Below are 20,140 nucleotides of genomic sequence, written 5' to 3' on the forward strand. Positions count from 1 at the left end.
CAATATGCAGGCTAAAATCACTCATGATTATTGCTGTTCCCTTTTTACAAGCCCCCACTATTTCCTGGTTTATGCTCCGACCAACAAAGTTGCTACTGTTAGGGGGCCTATAGACTACGCTCACCAGTGACGTTTTCCCCTTATTGTTCCATATCTTCACCCAAACTGTTTCAACACCCTTATCATTTGAGCCAATATCGTTTCTTACTATTGCAGTGATTCCATCCTTTATCAATAGAGCTACCCCACCTCCTTTTCCTTTCTGTCTGTCCTTCCGGATTGTCGAGTACCCCTGAATATTTAATTCCCAGTCTTGGTCACCTTGCAGCCACATCTCTGTAATGGCTATCAGATCATACCCGTTTGTCTCAATTTGTGCCGTCAACTCATCTATTTTGTTACAAATGCTACGTGCATTTAGACAAAGTGCCTTTAAGTTTGTTTTTTAACCTTTTTTTCCTGTTTGTTTTCTCTCTCCTTCAAATTCACTTTCTTTATTTCTGCTTGCTAATTCCAGCTTTACTCCCCTCCCTACTGAATCTATTTTCAGGTTCCCATCCCCCTGCCAAGCTAGTTTAAACCCTCCCCAACAGCACGAGCAAAAAGCCTCCTGCGAGGATATTGGTCCCGGCTCTGCTGAGGTGCAATCCGTCCGGCTTGTACAGATCCCACCTCCCCCAGAAGTGGTCCCAATGCCTCAGGAAACTAAAGCACTCCCGCCTGCACCAACTCTCCAGCCACGTATTCATCTGCTCTATCTTCCTATTTCTGTACTCTAGCTCGTGACATTGGGAGTGATCGGGAGATAGTGGATGCATTGGTGATCATTTTCCAACAGTCTATCGAGTCTGGATCAATTCCTATGGACTGGAGGGTAGCTAATGTAGCACCACTTTTTAAAAAAGGAGGGAGAGAGAAAACGGGTAATTATTGGCCGGTTAGCCTGACATCAGCAGTGGGAAAATGTTGAAATCAATTATTAAAGATGAAATAGCGCATTTGGAAAGCAGTGACAGGATTGGTCCAAGTCAACATGGATTTATGAAAGGGAAATCTTGCTTGACAAATCTTCTGGAATTTTTTGAGGATGTAACTAGTAGAGTGGACAAGGTAGAACCAGTGGATGTGGTGTATTTGGACTTTCAAAAGGCTTTTGACAAGGTCCACACAAGAGATTGGTGTACAAAATCAAAGCACATGGTATTGGGGGTAATGTACTGACGTGGATAGAGAACTGGTTGGCAGACAGGAAGCAGAGAGTCGGGAAAAACGGGTCCTTTTCAGAATGGCAGATAGTGACTAGTGGGGTGCCGCAGGGCTCAGTGCTGGAACCCCAGCTATTTACAATATACATTAATGATTTAGATGAAGGAATTGAGTGTAATATCTCCAAGTTTGCAGATGACACTAAACTGGATGGCGGTGTGAGCTGTGAGCAGGACACTAGAGGCTGCAGGGTGACTTGGACAGGTTAGGCGAGTGGGCAAATGCATGGCAGATGCAGTATAATGTGGATAAATGTGAGGTTATCCACTTTGGGGGCAAAAACACACAGGCAGATTATCTGAATGATGGTAGATTAGGAAAAGGGGAGGTGCAACGAGACCTGGGTGTCATAGTACACCAGTCATTGAAAGTTGGCATGCAGGTACAGCACGTGGTGAAGAAGGCAAATGGTATGTTGGCCTTCTTAGCTAGGGGTTTTGAGTATAGGAGGAGGGAGGTCTTACTGCAGTTGTACAGGGCCTTGATGAGGCCACACCTTGAATATTGTGTACAGTTTTGGTCTCCTAATCTGAGGAAGGATGTTCTTGCTATTGAGGGAGTGCAGCGAAGGTTCACCAGACTGATTCCTGGGATGGCTGGACTGATGTATGAGGAGAGACTGGACCAACTGGGACTTTATTCACTGGAGTTTAGAAGGATGAGAGGGGATCTCATAGAAACATATAAAATTCTGATGTGACTGGACAGGTTAGATGCGGGAAGAATGTTCCCGATGTTGGGGAAGTTCAGAACCAGGGGACACAGTCTAAGGATAAGGGGTGGGCCATTTAGGACTGAGATGAGGAGAAACTTCTTCACTCAGAGAATTGTTAACCTGTGGAATTCCCTACCGCAGAAAGTTGTTGATGCCAGTTCGTTGGATATATTCAAGAGGGAGTTAGATGTGGCCCTTACGGCTAAAGGGATCAAGGAGTATGGAGAGAAAGCAGGAAAGGAGTACTGAGGTGAATGATCAGCCATGATCTTATTGAATGGTGGTGCAGGCTCGAAGGACCGAATGGTCTACTCCTGCACCTATTTTCTATGTTTCTATGTCCTGCTTTTTAATCTCTCTCCCCCCAGCTCCTTAAACTCTGCCTGCAGGATCTCATCCCTCTTCCTACCTATGTCATTGATATCAATGTGGACCATGACCTCTGGCTGTTCACCCTCTCCCCCCAGAATGCCCTGCAGCCGCTCAGTGACATCCTTGACCCTGGCACCAAGGAGGCAACATACCATCCTGGACTCATGTATGCCTCATCAAAAAAACTCAAATCAAGTTAGTCTTTCCTTATCCCTTAGCCAATTTTGTATCCATGCTCTTTTTATCTCATGGACTTCAATTCAATTCAAGATGCAAATAACAATCTGAAAATAGTGGGGAACCAACGATCTAGCGAGAATGAGCAAATTAAAGAAATTAGTATTACTAAAGAAATTGTACTTGAGGAATGAATGGGACTAAAAGCCAACAAATCCCCTGGGCCCGATGGCCTACATTCTATTTGTTTTGATCTTACAGAATTCCCTAGATTCTAGCATGGTTCCCGTGGATTGGAAGGTAGAAATAATCCCGCTATTCAAGAAAGGCGGGAGAGAGAAAACAGGGAACTATAGAACAGTTAGCCTGACATCAGCAGTAGTGAAATGCTAGAATCTATTATTAGGGAAGTAGTAACAGGACACATAGAAAATCATAGTATGATTGGGCAGAATCAATACAGATTTATGAAAAGGAAATTGTGTTTGACAAATCTAATAGAGTTTTTTGCGGATTAACTAGCAGGGTAGATAAGGGACAACCAGTGGATGTTGTGTATTTCGATTTTCAAAAAGCATTCAATAAGGTGCCACGCGGGGTTATTACACAAAATTAGGGCTCACGAGATTAGCATAGATTGAGGATTGGTTAACGGACAGAAAACAGAGGAATAAACAGATCATTTTCTGGTTGGCAGACTATAAGTAGTGGAGTGCCGCGAGGATCACTTTACAATCTATATCAATTACTTGAATGAGGGGGCCGAGTGTAATATATCAAAGTTTGCTAACGATATAAAGCTAGGTGGGTAAATAAGTGGTGAGCAGGACGCAAAGATGCTGAAAAGTGATGTAGACAGGTTAAGTGAGTGGGCATGAACATGGCAGATGGAATATAATGCGGAGAAATGTGAAGTTATCCACTTTGGTAGGAGAAATAGAAAAACAGAATATTTTTTAAATGTTGAGAGACTGGGAAATGTTGGTATTCAGAGGGACCTGGGTATCTTTGTACACGAATCACAGAAAGTTAATATGCAGGTACAGCAATCAATTAGGAAAGCAATTGTTATGTTGCCTTTATTACAAAGGGAGTATAAGAGTAAAATAGTCTTACTACAATTATGTAGGGCCCTGGTGAGACCTCATCTGGAGTACTGTGTGTATAGTTTTGGTCTCCTTACCTAAGGAAGGATATACATGCCTTAGAGAGAGTGCAACAATGGTCCACTATACTGATTCCTGAGATAAAGCATTCTTTAAAGGGCTTGACAAGGTAGATGCTGTGGGAGAATGTTTCCACTGGCTGGGGGGGAAACATTCTCCCAGCATCTACCTTGAATTAGGAGTCACAGTCTCAGAATAAGGGGTTGGCCATTTAGGACTGAAATGAGAAATTTCTTAACTCGAAGTGTGAATCTTTGGAATTGTCTACCCCAGAGAGCTGTGGATGCACCATTGTTGGCTATATTCATGACAGAGATTGATAGATTTTTAAATACTAAGGAAGTCAGGGACATGGGGATAGTGGGGGGAAGGTAGAGTTGAGGTAGAAGATCAGCTGTGATCTTATTGAATGATGGACCAGGCTTGAAGGGCCGAATGGCCTATTCCTCCTGCTATTTCTTATCTTAATGTTCTAAATGAAATGAGATAGCTGTCGAGTTCTGCAAACCGATAGAGTACCCACAAGTACAAAGAGCAAAGAACATAAGAAATAGGAGTAGGCCATTCGGCCCTTCAAGGCTGAGGTCCAACAAAAAACCCGGGACCTAAAGAACAGGTGGTGGATGGAGAAAACACAGGAGATACAGCAGCTGGCCAACAGCCATGATGTGCGAGGATCCTTTATCGCAGTCAAGGCCACCTACGGTCCAAACACCCAAGGCCCCACCCCGCTGCTGACCAAGAACGGGGAAACACTCATCAAGGACACCGAGGAAGTCAGGGCCCGCTGGAAGGAGCACTTCGAAGGTCTCCTCAATTAAGACTCTAGCTTTGACTCGAGTGTTCTCAACTCCATCCCGCAGCATGCTATCTGCCACCACCTCAGTAAAAACTCCAGCATTCCACTAGGTAGAAAAAGCCGTAAGACAGCTTAAGAACAACAAGGCTATGGGAGCAGATGGAATCCCCACTGAGGCGGAGAGGCACTGTTGGCACGAATACATGACCTCATCTCATCTGGAGGGAGGAGATGCAGTGATCGTGACCATCTTTAAAAAGGGGGACAAGTCCGACTGCGGCGACTACAGAGGAATTTCCATGTTATCAGCCACTGGGAAAGTCGTCGCTAGAGTTCTCCTCAATCGCCTTCTCCCTGTGGCTGAGGAGCTCCTCCCGGATTCACAGTGTGGATTTCATCCCCTACCAGGCACAACGGACATGATTTTTACAGCACGACAGTTGCAGGAAAAATGCAGGGATTTGCACCAGTTCTTATACATGGCCTTCGACCTTACAAAGGCCTTTGACACTGTCAATTGCGAGGGTTTATGGAGCATCCTCTTCCATTTCGGATGCCCCCAAAAGTTCATCACCATCCTCTGCCTGCTCCACGACGACATGCAGGCCGTGATCCTTACCAGCGGTTCCATTGCAGACCCAATCCACGTCCGGACCGGGGTCAAACATGGCTGCGTTATTGCCCTAACCCTCTTCTCAATCTTCCTCGCTGCCATGCTCCACCTCACAGTCAACAAGCTCCCCGCTGGAGTGGAACTAAACTACAGAACAAGTAGGAACCTGTTCAACCTTTGTCGTCTCCAGGCCAGGTCCAAGACCACCACAACCTCTGTCATCGAGCTACAGTACGCGGACGACGCCTGCGTCTCTGCACATATTGTAATGTATGTATGCCTGGGTTTACCTGCCACCAGGGGGAGCGGCCGTTGGAGGTCATTGGCCCACAGACACACAGGTGCAGCCCTTGTATATAAAGAAAGCCTCCATGTTTAATCCTCACTTTGAGAGCTAATAAAGTAGAGTCAGGTCGCACCTGATTGACTTCACGGTACTAAGCCTATTGAGTTATTGCATACGCAACACATACAGAGACTGAAATCCAAGTCATAGTCAAGGTATTTACTGAGGCATACAAAAGCATGGGCCTTACGCTAAACATCCGTAAGACAATGGTCCTCCACCAGCCTGCCCTCGCTGCACAGCACTGCCCCCCAGTCATCAAGATCCACGGCGCGGCCCTGGACAAGTAGACCATTTCCCATACCTCGGGAGCCTCTTATCAACAAGAGCAGACATTGATGACGAGATTCAACACCGCCTCCAGTGAGCCAGTGTAGCCTTCGGTCACCTAAGGAAACGAGGCCCTCAAATCTGCCATCAAGCTCATGGTCTACAAGGCTGTAGTAATACCCGCCCTCCTGTATGGCTCAGAGACATGGACCATGTATAGTAGACACCTCAAGTCGCTGGAGAAATACCACCAACAATGTTCTCCGCAAAATCCTATAAATTCCCTCGGAGGACAGACGCACCAACGTTAGCGTCCTCGACCAGGCCAACATACCCAGCATTGAAGCACTGACCACACTTGATCAGCTCTACTGGGCAAGCCACATTATTCACATGCCAGACGTGAGACTCCCAACGCAAGCACTCTACTCGGAACTCCTTAACGGCAAAGGTGGCAGAGGAAATGTTACAAGGACACCCTCAAAGCCTCCCTGATAAAGTGCAACATCCCCACTGACACCTAGGAATCCCTGGCCAAAGACCGCCCTAAGTGGAGGAAGTGCATCCGGGAGGGCGCTGAGCACCTCGAGTCTCATCGCCGAGAGCATGCAGAAATCAAGCGCAGGCAGCGGAAAAAGCGTGCGGCAAACCAGTCCCACCCACCCTTTCCCTCAACGACTATCTGTCCCACCTGTGACAGGGACTGTGGTTCTCATATTGGACTGTTCAGCCACCTAAGGACTCATCTTTAGAGTGGAAGCAAGTCATCCTCGATTCCGAGGGACTGGCAATGATGATGACAAAGAGCAAATGATGGAATGCAGCATCATTCAAAGCTCCATCAGTATCGTGAAGAAAATAGGCTTTTTTCTATTAGTGCGCTATTAATGTGCGATGCCAATTATCTTATCCTGCACATGAATGCCCATGTCAGCTGTGGTTCATTGGGTAGCACTGTCACCTCTGAGTCAGAAGGTTGTGGGTTCAAGTCCTGTTCCAGAGACTTGAGCACATAATCCAGGCTGACACTCCAGTCTAGTACTGAGAGAGCACTGTTGGAGGTGCTGTCTTTCGGACGAGGTGTTAAACAGAGGAGGCAGTTCCGTCTACCCTCCTACAACCTCAGTTTACCACATTGCTGATAAACAATTCAGCAAAAGATTGAATATGTATGTTCTTATGTACATCCTTTGTAGTTCTGAACTTTTCTAAAGAATGTTAATTTAATGGATTAACATTTTGGTTAATGGTGCACCAACATGTGATACCACAGAGCGGGTTGTTAAACTTGCTGTCCCCAATGTACAGAGTTCTTGATCCCAATCACGTTGCAGTGAGAAAGTACGAGCAGGATGCAAAACCAGACGAATCATCACCTGCCCATCCTCCTGTTCGCATTAGAGAAGGCTTTGAGAGAAGTCACCTGACCACCTTGTCAACAACATTTTATTTGTGGCCTGGGAAACCAGAAAACACGTCTACCATCATTTAAAAAAATATATACAGTTTATGTAAAATTAGATGTAAAAAAGATTCTGAGAGTGTTGGGCCTGGGTTTTCTGATTAGAACACTGACAGTAGCCCATTAAAGTGAATGGACTACCATTAATGTTATGGTCAGGATGCCTAAGGTTGTCATAATGAATTATCCAACAATTAAAGCAAGTTTTTGGTCCAGTTATTGTTTTAAATATTGACTACGAATGACAGTGTGGCTTGTAACTATTTTGCTCTTTCACTCTTGCAGCTTCTTGATCCTCCGGACTGTGGTAATGGATTTGTGGAGGCAGGAGAAGAATGTGACTGTGGCTCACCAACTGTAAGTAGCAATTCTGGATCCCAACATTAAAAAATATTTGTTCTTCACGGAATGTGTCAGTCACTTTGCTGAGTAACCAGTTTTTGAACCGAAACTTGAAATAAGGATTTGTTAACGGAGAAGGAGAATCCGGAGCCTGTCTGCTTCGCTGGAAAGCCGTAAAAGTGACATCGCTGTCAAGGAATATTCCCATGCATTTCAAAGTGGTTCTGTATGAAACAGTGGGGTTTATGAATTCAGATTGACTGCGGAGCTGCTCCAGAGTGGTCAAGCAACAGGGGAGACATGGGGGAACTTTAACCCCCAAAGATGGGTGGGTTGGGGGCCGTTGGGAAGTCATATTTTTTTAAATCTCAAACCCGACCCCAACCCGCCTAACACCAGTTTTACCAGAGGCAGGTTGGGAGGCGGGCGACCAACTCACTCTCAGCACGCGAGCTTCCATTTTAACAGGATTTTAATTATTAACCCATGAAGGCCAGTTTTCCCCAGGCTCGGGGAACAGGTCAGGTAAAATAAAGCGAGAAGGGCCTGGATCCTTGAGGCAAGTGCATTTATAGCACTGCTTATGGCCAGGAGGAGCTGGAGTGTTTCCTTCAGGCCCAACAAGCTTATCTCTTTACACACCCCACAATCGGCCGATTCCTCCCTCCTTCCCCCAATCTCCCACTCCCCCACCCTTGATCTTTAACTCACCCCCACCCACGGCCTCCGACTCCCCCACCCCCAGCCTCGGACTCCCCCATCGCCTGACCTCCGACTCCCCCATCGCCCGGCCTCCGACTCTTCATCACCCCTGATCTCTGCCACCTCCCTATCTCCAATTCTGCCCACACCATCACAATCTCTTGGTCTCCCCACCCCTCGATCGATTCCTCTCACCCTCAGTGACTCTCCGACTCCCAGACTCCGATTAGCCCCCCCCCCGCAGTCTCTTACTCCTCCCCACCCGTTCCCCTTGCGATCTCCTATTTACCTGGCATCTGCTCCCTGGCTGCTTTCCCACCTGACAGGCAGAGAAACTGAGGTAGTACTTTGAATAAAATATATTGCCCAGGACTTTCCCCTCAATATATCAAAACACAGTGCTTCATTCTGAAACCAAGAGCTTGATCAAGCGCAGAGTAACACTTTTATCACCAACTGCTACTTTGGCCTCTTGACCTACTCTTCCAGCACTTTCTCCTTCACTCTCTTCCATTCTTCCCTCCTCAGTGGGTGACCCTCACTTGGACCAGGATTGATGTTGGTATGCCTCCACTCTTGTCATGCCGGCCTCTGCTATTATGCCAAAATACCTTTGTGTTGGAGGGCCACATCCCATCTGACACGGGTGCCCAAATAAGGGGCAGACTGAGGTTCCTGCACAAATAGGTATCCATGGGTTTCTGCCAGTCTCCTGCCAGAATTTATGGGTCCAAGTTTTGGGCCATGCATAGAACGGCGCAGTCCCGACCTGGACGCCCGTTTTTCGCGCCACAAAGTGCACCTAAAAAAAACTTCCAGATTCTCCGGCTCCCTGCAGGTCCTCTGGCCCTCGGCGCGGTGCAGCACAAGCTGCAGAGGGCGGAGCTAGGCCCCTGCGCTGAAAACAGTGCCGGGACCACTGCACATGCGCGCTACAGTGGGCGCGCATGTGCAGTAGCTCCAGGCGCCCAAAACTGTGTGGGAGGGGCCCGAAGCACACAGCCCCTAGCCCTGGCCTAATGACCTCACTGGGACTGCGTGCATAAGGTTGCCTCCCACGCCCGGCTCCTGCTTCCTCCGGACCCGACTTGACTCCCGCTCCCACCGCCCCCCACCCCCAACCCGACCTCCGCTCCCGACCTTCCCCCCGCTCCCCGACCGACCTCCGCTCCCGACCGATCTTCCCCCCCGACCGATCTTTCCCCCCCCCCCATTCCCCCGACCGATCTCCCACCCCCCCCCAACCGATGTCCGCCCCCGATCCGCACTCTCGACCCCCCCGGACCCCGGACCCGACGCCACCTACCTGTCAATCCAGTAAGTCTAAGCTCAAAGTCTTGGGCCCGGCCCGTTCAGCCTCCCTCTCCTTTCTTTCTCTCTCTCTCTCTCTCTCTCTCTCTCTCTCTCTCTCTCTCTTCCCCCCTTCTCTCCCCGCCTTCCCCTCCCTCCCTTCTCTTCCCCCCTCCCCTCCCTCCCTCCCTTCTCTCACCCCCCTCCCCTCCCTCCCTTCTCACCCCCCCTCCCTCCCTTCTCTTCCCCCCCCTTCCCTCCCTCCAACCTCTCCTCCCCTCCCTCCTCCTACCTCTCCTCCCCCCTCCCCTCCCTTCTCACCCCCCCTCCCCTCCCTCCCTTCTCACCCCCCCTCCCTTGTCACCCCCCCCTTCCCTCCCTCCCTTGTCACCCCCCTTCTCTCCCTCCCTTGTCACCCCCCTCCCCCCATCCCCACTACCCCCCCCCTCCCCCCATCCCCACTACCCCCCCCACCCCCTCTCCCCCACTCCACCACCCCCCTCCCCCACCCCTCCTCTCCACCCCTCCTCTCCACCCTTCCACCCCCCCTTCCCTTCCTCCCCCTCCTGTCCACCCCTCGCTGTCAGAAACACAGACACTGACAGACAGAGAGAGAGAGAGACACAGACAGACAGACAGAGAGATAGACACACTGTGGGGGGGGGGGACATCCCAGCACGTTGTTGGAGGGCTCCCGGTGCTGCAGTCGGTAAGTAGAAAATGTTTTATTTGTTGATTTAAAAAAAAAATTATTTCTTATTAATTTTTTTTGATTTTATTGGTTAATTTATTGATGTTTTTATCATTTATTATTGATGATGGCTCTTTATTTGTAAAACTGAAGTGTTTAAACTTCCCTTTAAACCCCCCTCCCCCCCCATTCCCTACGCCTGATTTGTAACCTACGCCTGATTTTCTAAAGTATAGACAAGGTTTTTTTGAGCGTACAAAAATCTTCACTTACTCCATTCTAAGTTAGTTTGGAGTAAGTTTTCACTGCCAAAACTTTGAAAACAGGCGTAAGTGGCCGGACACGCCCCCTTTTGAAAAAAAATTCTGTTCCAAAGTGAAACTGTTCTAACTGACTAGAACTGGAGCAAACTAAATGCCGAGAATTTGAATTTCTAAGATACTCTGTTCTACACCAGTTGCTCCAAAAAATCAGGAGCAACTGAGGCCGAAACTTGGGCCCATAGAACTGTCCAAAATATCCTACAATCTCCTGGGGCCTTATATTTCCTCCTGCACACTGCAGTCCTCCAATTATATCCTTTTCTGCATTCCTCCCTTCATTCTACGATCAGTGGCAGAATCTTCAACTGCCTTGCTCTCTGAAATTCTCTCCCTCAACCCCTCCACTACACCTCTTTTCTTTCCACCTTCATAGACCTTCTGTTATCTCCTCCAGCCCTATAACAGCCCTGACCCCCAAACTCTCCACTCCAAGGCTTTGCCTTTTGTAAATTGCACCCTCCCTTTGCCCCACCCACCATTGGCAGCCGTGCCTTTAACTATCGAGACCTCACACTCTGAAATTACCTGGCTAAACCCCTCCGCATGTCCACTTCCCTCTCCTCTTTTAAGACCTTGCTTAGAACCCACCTTTTTGACCAAGCCCCTCCTGATATTTCTTCCTTTAGCTCGTCATCTATTTACTTTTGTTGACGCCTCTTTGAAGCGCTTTGGCCTGTTTTTTCAAGTACAAAGTGCTTTATAAATGATAATTGTTGTTCCAGTATGAAAATGCAGTTTCACTTAATCAGTGATCATTAATATATTCTATATCAGTGTTGTCCAATATGTTACAACTAATTGAATTTTTGATTGGTAAATAAACCCGCCATTAGGCTTATGATCTCAATACTCATATTCGTACAGCATATGCATGTCTAATTTAATCTTTTTGTGCGTTTGTTGATAAAATTGTGAGATTAAAAAGCGTGAGTGTTTTTGGATGATTGTGTGTGCTTTACTTTTTTGGTTATTGCTTATTGGCTATCTGCTAAAATAATGTGTAACATGGGTGAAAACGTCAAACATCAGCACCGTGGAAATACCAACAACGTTGTATGGAGAGGGAAGCTGTCATCGTGGTCAGCTCGACCAGTGGGAATAACCGCTCCAGACCAGTAGAAGAAAGCAAGACCACCCAACAACTAGCAGCTTCAACAGGGCATATCATGGAAAAGAACAAGTAGCATCGAACCGCGTTGTGGATGGAGAGCAAGGACAGGTCAGATGGATCTCGCATGAGTCAACCTTCTCAGCAATCACTCTATGAAGTCAAAGTACTGCTCGCAACTGGTAGACAAAAACCTAGAAGCTGCACAAAGATGTGGTGTGTCTGATAAATTCATGCCAGAATTCCAAACATTAATGAAAGACTGCAAAGTTTCATGCTGTATGATGGTAGATGTTGTCATTTCAGCCACATCTTTGGCAAGTCAGCGATTACTATTGGACAACACTGTTCTGTGTTAGATAGTATAAAATAGTGCATCCTCTAACTCACCCTGAGCAATATCTACTGATAAGTATACATTTATAAAATAGTAATTTTAATATGCCTATGCATAATACAAAGTTATTTCTGCATGTGCACAGGAATGTAGCAAAGAAGGAGGAAACTGTTGCATGAAGTGCACTCTTACGAAAGAAGCCAAATGCAGCAATGGACTCTGTTGCAAAGAATGTCAGGTAAAACAAATTCATGCCAGTGATTGTGACAAACATTACTTTACATTGTGTAATTAATACGTTGGTTAAAACAAACATAATGGTCCAAAATTGCTCAGGGTCATGGCCCAGCAGTTACAACAGGATTACACCTGCCGGTGACCTCCCTCACCTGCCAGAGTATGTAGGGTCAGTGAGAGGTCATACTATATGCATAGACCCCACTAATTTGGGGTCCAGACTGTGTTTCCAGCTCCTGTGATAAGGGAGCCACCTAATTTGAAGTTGTGCCTGGACACGCTCATAGTTGGGGCTGGTATGTTTCAACTCACTCAGCGTTCCAGCCTCCAGACTGAGAGGCCAGGGATGTGGAAAACCTCAGCGTAAGGAGTCTCTGCCCCACTGTGCCCATGGTCTTGTTTGCATCACACGGGGCTGTGCCGCCAAAGAAGACCACGGGGACCTTTAGTGTCAGTCCGTGACCAGCTGTATCTGGGTCTCGATGGAATTTGTGGCCATTCAACCACACTCTCACTGGAGTTACAGCAGGAGCCTGCAGGGACAGATGAGCAATTTCAGGAGAGTGCTTTTATTGTTTGGATGTTTAATCTTTCATCATAGTCAGGAGGAGAGAGTGGGAGGAGAGTGTCTCTCCTCCTGATCAGCAGCCTGCATTGGGAAGGCAATGTATTACTGTCTCCTTGCAAAGACATCTTCAGTCACCTGGTTGATGGACAGCAAACTGAATGATGTTGGTTATGTTGCCTGTGGCAGCCCAGAATGAGCCTCTGCCATAATGGTTGAGGGCCACTGTAATCTTTAAAGCCACAGGCAGTGCTGTGGGTGCCCTGGTGTTTGGCTCCAATTCCTGCTGCAACAGGTGACATAGGTCAGTGACTGCTGCCTACTGAAGCACAGCCACCTGATGCACCCACCATGCCTCTGCCATGTTGAGGTAAGACATCCTGTTCCGGGAGACGCACATTCTGTAACGCCTCCTTGGCTCTTGCTTCCTTCGCCATCTTCTGTGACCCTCCACAGGCCTGTGCTGCTGCTGCCACAGCTGTTCCTGTGGCACCCTTAATAGTAATCCCAGCAATATATCCATCTTTTCCAGAACTGCTGCAGCCAATTAGGTCAAACAGTTCAGCTGCAACCAAAGGTCAGCTCTCCAACACCTCAGGTGCATGGCTCCAAAAATCCCCAGCAGTCAAAACAACTATCCAGAGACTCACTTAATATCAATGCTTGAGCCTGATTTGTGAGTGTTCATGCCATGTTGTTCTGGCTGGTCATAAGAATGAGCGAATTAAATGCTTCCAGGCACCAATTTTTCAAAAAGGGTCCTAATACAAGCTCAGGACCTTTATTTACTATTGTATTGAGGCCAGCATTCATTTCATTACCGCTTTAACCAATATAGCCATAAGCGCTTTTTGCCGTGTTTGCAGCGCGGGAGGCCCACGGCAAAATTGGTAACTGGAATGTCGAATTCTCGCTCAAAATCTCAACCAAACACACAGGAATTTCTACTCCATAGCCTTTCTTCCAGCTTTTAGGAGCAAGATTCTTCCAGATGTGCTGCTGTGCTGGGGTGGTAATATTAGGGCCGTGATAAGTATGCAAACACACACATACATCCTGTCATGTATTCAACCAGCATTGTAACCCATGTATAAACTGATCTAAGTTGTACACCGTGAGAACACTGACCACTAGGTGGGAGACACTCCTAACCTGGACCTTCAGGTATAAAAGGGGAAGCTCCACCCACCTTCATCACTTGAGTGCGAAGGAATAAAGGACAGGTCACAGACTGACCTTCTCTCAAGCATGGGCCTCGTGTGCATTTATACTATGTAGTAAGGACATATCAATGGCGACAAGAAACTGGGATTTAAACCACGCGAGCATGGCCACTAGCAGAACAGACGAGAGGTACTGTGTTAAGGAATGGTTGGGACAGAGATTCAACATTGTTAAAGCAGCACACAGTTCTCCAGGCAGACAAGGGCAGTCAGGCATGCCCCAACATGTAGTCGAACCTAGAGGGGGAGTTCGACAGAGACAATGGCAAGCTGAACAGCGATTCACGCCATTGCAAGGGACAATGGGGCCATCAACACCTGTTAATGGTGCACTCAAGGACAATAACAGGGGCAGTCAGGGACGATCGACTGGCAAGGGACCTTTTTCAAACCACAACTCATGCTGGAGGCGTGGAGGCGTGGAGGCATACATTCAGCCGGAGTTTGCAGAGATGAGCAAAATACCTGCAGAAATTGCAGAAATGGACACTGGGGGAAATCGCTGGAAGCTGAAGTTCAGCGAGTTCATGTGGAGCACGTATACAGTTCATACGCCAGGACGCCACCGATAATGATGCTCCTCAATGGCATCCCAGTATAAATGGAGTTAGACACGGGTGCCAGCCAGTCTATGATGGGTATCAAACAGTTCGAAAAGTTGTGGGCATCCAAGGCCAAGAGGCCAAAATTATCGCCGATTGACGCACAGCTACGGACCTACACAAAGCAGATCATTCCGGTGCTAGGCAGCGCCACGGTAGTCGTGACCCACAAAGATTCGGAGAACAGGTTGCCACTCTGGATTGTCCCAGGGGACGGTCCCGCACTAGGGAGGAGTTGGCTTGCTGGCATGAACTGGAAATGGGGCGATGTCAATGCAATTTCCTCTGTGGAGCGAGTATCATGCTCACAGGTCCTGGACAAATTTGACTCATTATTTCAACCCGGCATTGGCACTTTCATGGGGGCCAAGGTAGTGATTCACATAAACCCGGACGCCAGACCAGTACACCACAAGGTCAGAGCAGTGCCGTACGTGATGCGGGAAAAGATAGAAAGCGAATTGGAGCGCCTGTTGAGGGAAGGCATCATCTCGCCAGTCGAATTCAGTGACTGGGCGAGCCCGATTATGCCGGTGCTCAAGGCGGATGGGTCGGTCAGGATATGTGGCGATTACAAGGCCACCATCAATCGGGTGTCACTCCAAGACCAGTACCCGCTACCGAGAGCGGAGGACCTCTTTGCGACGCTATCCGGTGGCAAACCATTTTCAAAATTGGACCTGACCTCAGCTTACATAACCCAGGAGCTGGCGAGTGAGTCGAAGAAGCTGACCACCATCACGACACACAAGAGGTTGTTTGAGTACAACAGATGTCCGTTCGGGATTCGCTCGGCCGCCGCGATCTTCCAACGAAATATGGAAAGCCTCCTCAAGTCGATTACAGGGATGGTGGTTTTTCAGGATGACATCCTCATTACGGGTTACGATACTGAAGAACACCTCCACAACCTGGAGGAGGTGCTACGCAGACTGGACCGGGTAGGTCTGCGACTGAAAAAGGCGAAGTGCGTCTTCCTAGCTCCAGAGGTAGAATTCCTGGGGATGAGGGTAGCAGCAGACGGGATCAGCCCTACTGCATCCAAGACGGAAGCGATCCAGAGAGCACCCAGACCCCGTAACACGACGGAGCTGCGTTCGTTCCTGGGGCTCCTGAACTATTTTGGTAACTTTCTTCCCAAATTGAGCACGCTGCTAGAGCCGCTACACGTGCTCCTACGCAAAGGTCGCGAATGGGTCTGGGGGAACAGCCAGGAAAGGGCTTTTAATAGAGCATGCAATTTGTTATGTTCCAACAATTTGTTAACGCTATATGACCCATGTAAGAAACTTGTGTTAACGTGTGATGCGTCGTCCTGTGTGTGTTGCAGCATGTCAATGCCAAGGGTCAGTTACAGCCGGTAGCTTATGTCTCCAGGAGTCTGTCCCAGGCAGAAAGGGGCTACGGGATGGTAGAAAAGGAGGTGCTCGCATGTGTATATGCAGTAAAGAAAATGCACCAGTACCTGTTTGGCAGGAAATTTGAGCTGGAGACAGATCACAAACCCCTAACGTCCCTTTTGGCCGACAACAATTCCATAAATGCAAACGCATCGGCCCGCATACAGAGGTGGGCACTCAGGTTAGCTGCCTATGACTACACAATTCGGCACAGACTGGGCACCGAAAACTGCGCCGATGCACTCAGCAGGCTCCCACTAGCCACCACTGAGGGAGCTACCGAGCATGCTGCTGAGATGGTCATGGCTGTTGAAGCTTTCGGAAGCGAAGGCTCACCCGTGGCAGCCCGTCAGATTAAAGTCTGGACAAATAGAGACCCGCTATTGTCTCTAGTCAAGAAATGTGTCCTGAATGGGGACTGGGCAGCCACGTACAGGGCATGCCCTGAGAAATTTAAACCATTTCACAGGCGCAAGGATGAACTCTCGATTCAGGCCGATTGCCTACTGTGGGGAAACCGCGTAGTCATGCCCCAGATGGGCAGAGAGGTGTTCATCAGAGAACTCCACAATGGGCACCCGGGCATTGTCACGATGAAGCAATTGCCAGGTCACACGTTTGGTGGCCAGGGATAGACGCAGATCTGGAACTTTGTGTTCGCAGGTGCAACACGTGTGCCCAGCTGGGCCATGCGCTCAGAGAAGCCCCCCTTAGCCCCTGGCCATGGCCCGCCAAGCCTTGGCCACGCATCCATGTGGACTACGCAGGTCCTTTCATGGGGAAAATGTTTTTGATTGTAGTAGACGCCTACTCCAAATGGATCGAGTGTGACATTTTAAATTCAAGCACATCCTCTGCCACGGTAGAAAGTCTACGGGCAATGTTCGCCGCCCACGGTCTACCAGACATCTTGGTCAGCGACAATGGCCCGTGCTTCACAAGCACTGAATTCCAGGACTTCATGGCAGGCAATGGAATTAACCATGTTAAAACGGCACCGTTTAAGCCGGCCTCAAACGGCCAGGCAGAACGAGCAGTGCAGATAATCAAACAGGGGATGCTCAGATTCCAAGGGGGTTCCCTACAAACCCGCTTATCACGCCTCCTGTTGGCCTATAGATCCCGACCACACTCGCTCACAGGGGTTCCACCCGCAGAGCTACTAATGAAAAGGACGCTCAAAACCCGATTATCCCTTATACACCCCACCATGAAAGAAATTGTCGCGAGCAGGCGCCAGTCACAATATCACTACCATGACAGGAATGCGAGGGCGCGATGTATTGATGTAAATGATTCTGTTTTTGTCCTCAACTACGCTGCAGGGCCAAAATGGCTCGCAGGCACTGTGGTTGCCAAAGAGGGAAATAGGATTCTGGTAGTTAAACTTACCAATGGACAAATCTGCCGCAAACATGTGGATCAAACAAAAAGGAGGTTCAGCAACCCCATAGAAGAAGCAGAGGAAGAACACGATATAGAGTTCACTCCACCACAGGTGACCGAACACCGGAACCAAAGGGAGGAGAGCCCAGTCACTGTGGGCAGTCCGGACAGGCCTGAGGCACTGCAAACAGCAGACACTCAGGCCAGCACCCAACAACCGGAGCCCCAACTCAGGCGCTCTACAAGGGAGTGTAAACCACCAGAGAGACTCAACCTGTGATCCCAATAAGACTTTGGGGGGGAGGTGATGTCATGTGTTCAACCAGCATTGTAACCCATGTATAAACTGACCTAAGTTGTACACTGTGAGAACACTGACCACTAGGTGGGAGACACTCCTAACCTGGACCTTCAGGTATAAAAGGGGAAGCTCCACCCACCTTCATCACTTGAGTGCTTAGGAATAAAGGACAGGTCACAGACTGACCTTCTCTGAAGCATGGGCCTCGTGTGCATTTATACTGTGTAGTAAGGACATATTACATCCCTTCAGGCAGAGCACATCAGGGCCACTCCACTCGAGTGGAGTGACGAGATCAGCCACGTTGTATCAGAATACAAGTTTCACCTTTCGGGTTTTCAAACATTAGGGGCTAGAAATTGCGTAGCTCCCCGTTTGGGCCAATAACTTTTGCGGGAGCACAATAGGATTGCCGGGTGCTGCACACTTGATTTCGACGGGAGCTTCCGGTTTAGTGCTCCAAGAGGGAAATGGAGCGCTAAATCAAGCGCTGCCACTTCCCTTAGAGTGCTAAAGGGAGCGAGAGGGGCGGTATCAGCAGAGCGTTGCACAATGTTCCGTGCAGCGCTGCCGGTTATACAGGCTCCTTCCCTCCCTTAAAGGGAAGGGCCAATGTTGCGTTCATGGAAGCCTAAGGCTGTGGATGTTGGGCGACGGCATCTGCAATCCACGCATAGCAACCCCAAACTCTGAGAGTGCATGCAGGGCTGAGCAATCGCGGGTTACAACAAAACCAAATTCCAACTAGGGACAGAATTAATTTTTGGCCTACCTGACCACCACTGCCTTTAATTAGCGCTCCCCAAGGCCAGCCGAGGTGACAACGTCTTTGATGCCCGGCGATGCTGCAGGGGGCAGAAGCGAATTTTAGATCCGGGGTGATAATGGGGCAGTGTGCACTGGATGACATCACGATCTCCGGCACGAAAGAGACCGAGGCGGTAAGTTTTAGCGCCAACCCGCCATAAAAGTTTGCGGGCATCAGTGATTTTGCCGTGTTTGGTTGGTAAGCCCGTAGCCCGGAGGCACAAATGGAAGGTGAAGGGAGGCCAATTTCTTCCCCTACGTTCCTACATGTGAAGCACGAGGGCACAAAATAAGCAAATCTGTCACATAGACTTAATTATTTTTCTAATTTGCTTATCAAAATAATATTTTTGTGTAAGACAGCTTGTACAAATGTTGATTTGTCTCCTCGCTTATTTAAGTGTTCAGGTGCAGCTACTTCAAGCTAATTGGGTCCCTTTATGTAAGCACTGTTACTGTTCAAACGTACATGTGCACACACACACAGGATATTTGAATAGAGAGCTGGCCACAACGAGATGGAAGGGTTAGCAAATAGCAACGGTGCTTGTTTACAGCTAAAGTTAATTCATTGTTTCCACAATCTCTGGTATACTGTTCAGTGAAAGCCTCATTATTTGTCTAGTTAATAGAGTTAGGTTTGTATTGAAGCCATTTCAATGTATTCATTGGATATTCTTCATTCAAAGTACACCTAAGCCTCAAAAAATGACATTTAGTCAAAACATGATTCTGATCCTTTCATATCCATTGTGATCTTTTTAAAAACAATCTCACTCTGAACTAGCTGTTTTCATCTAAATTCTGGATGCGCCCCAAGCGGCTTAACACACAGTAAATAGTTGAGCCAGGGTTGAATCCCTGGTCTGTTCTGATCTCAGCTGAGGTAATGTTAGGGTTAGTACAACTGGCCTCAGTGCCCCTCAGTCAATAGAAAAATCAGTGAGGGGTTCCTGCTCCAGATCACTAACCAGGAAACCACCTGCTGGAAGTGCTCCTATATAGATGTCGGATCGGGACAGGATCAGGCCTGGCTGTCATGCCCCTCATGAGTGCATAACCTGCTAACAGTCGATGTCATGGTTACATATGACTCTTGGCCATTTGGACAAGTTAGTAAAGAGCTGTGGAACTGATACTAACAAGGAAGAGGGAAGAAGAGAAAATTGGTGAGGTGAAAAATAAATAAATTTAAAGTAAATTGATCCAACATATGTAGCCAGTAAATCTGTGACCTCTCGTGTAGAATATGTTTCCATGCTCTGAGATCCCACTACTGTATCTCTGAGATCACTTCCTCGCAATCCCTTTCTTACTTCAGAGAAGGGAAGGAGAGCAATTATTCACTGAAGAGGGTTTCCACACAGTTGTAAAACATTCCATTTAAACCAATTACTAGGGATTGGATCCAGTCTCCAAGAATATATTTATTTGCCGATATTAATATTTTTTACTAAACACCTTTGGGCAAATTTTGCAAATTGTCCTGGCATAGGCAAAGCTCTGTATTGGGAGCATAGGTTTGTAAAATTTAGTCTTTTATTTTAATCACTTCAATGTCTAGTGAATGTTACGGTAATTGGCAAAAGAACCGGAGGCGAGATGAGGAAAAATTTCTTTACACTGCGAGTTGTTATGAT

The 20,140-nt window shown here is 48.0% G+C and overlaps 1 protein-coding gene across 2 annotated transcripts in view; it reads left to right on the forward strand.

Annotated features, from left to right (window-relative positions):
* Positions 1 to 20,140, forward strand: part of adam22 (ADAM metallopeptidase domain 22) — a 472,931-nt gene that overhangs the window by 378,904 nt on the left and 73,887 nt on the right. For both annotated transcript variants that reach the window (XM_070881347.1, XM_070881348.1), the window contains exons 16-17: positions 7,472 to 7,543; positions 12,125 to 12,217. In XM_070881347.1, the coding sequence (XP_070737448.1) occupies positions 7,472 to 7,543; positions 12,125 to 12,217 (165 nt within the window). The remainder of the gene's footprint in view (positions 1 to 7,471; positions 7,544 to 12,124; positions 12,218 to 20,140) is intronic.

Source organism: Pristiophorus japonicus, chromosome 5, assembly GCF_044704955.1.
Source record: "Pristiophorus japonicus isolate sPriJap1 chromosome 5, sPriJap1.hap1, whole genome shotgun sequence".
Classification (NCBI taxonomy): domain Eukaryota; kingdom Metazoa; phylum Chordata; class Chondrichthyes; family Pristiophoridae; genus Pristiophorus; species Pristiophorus japonicus.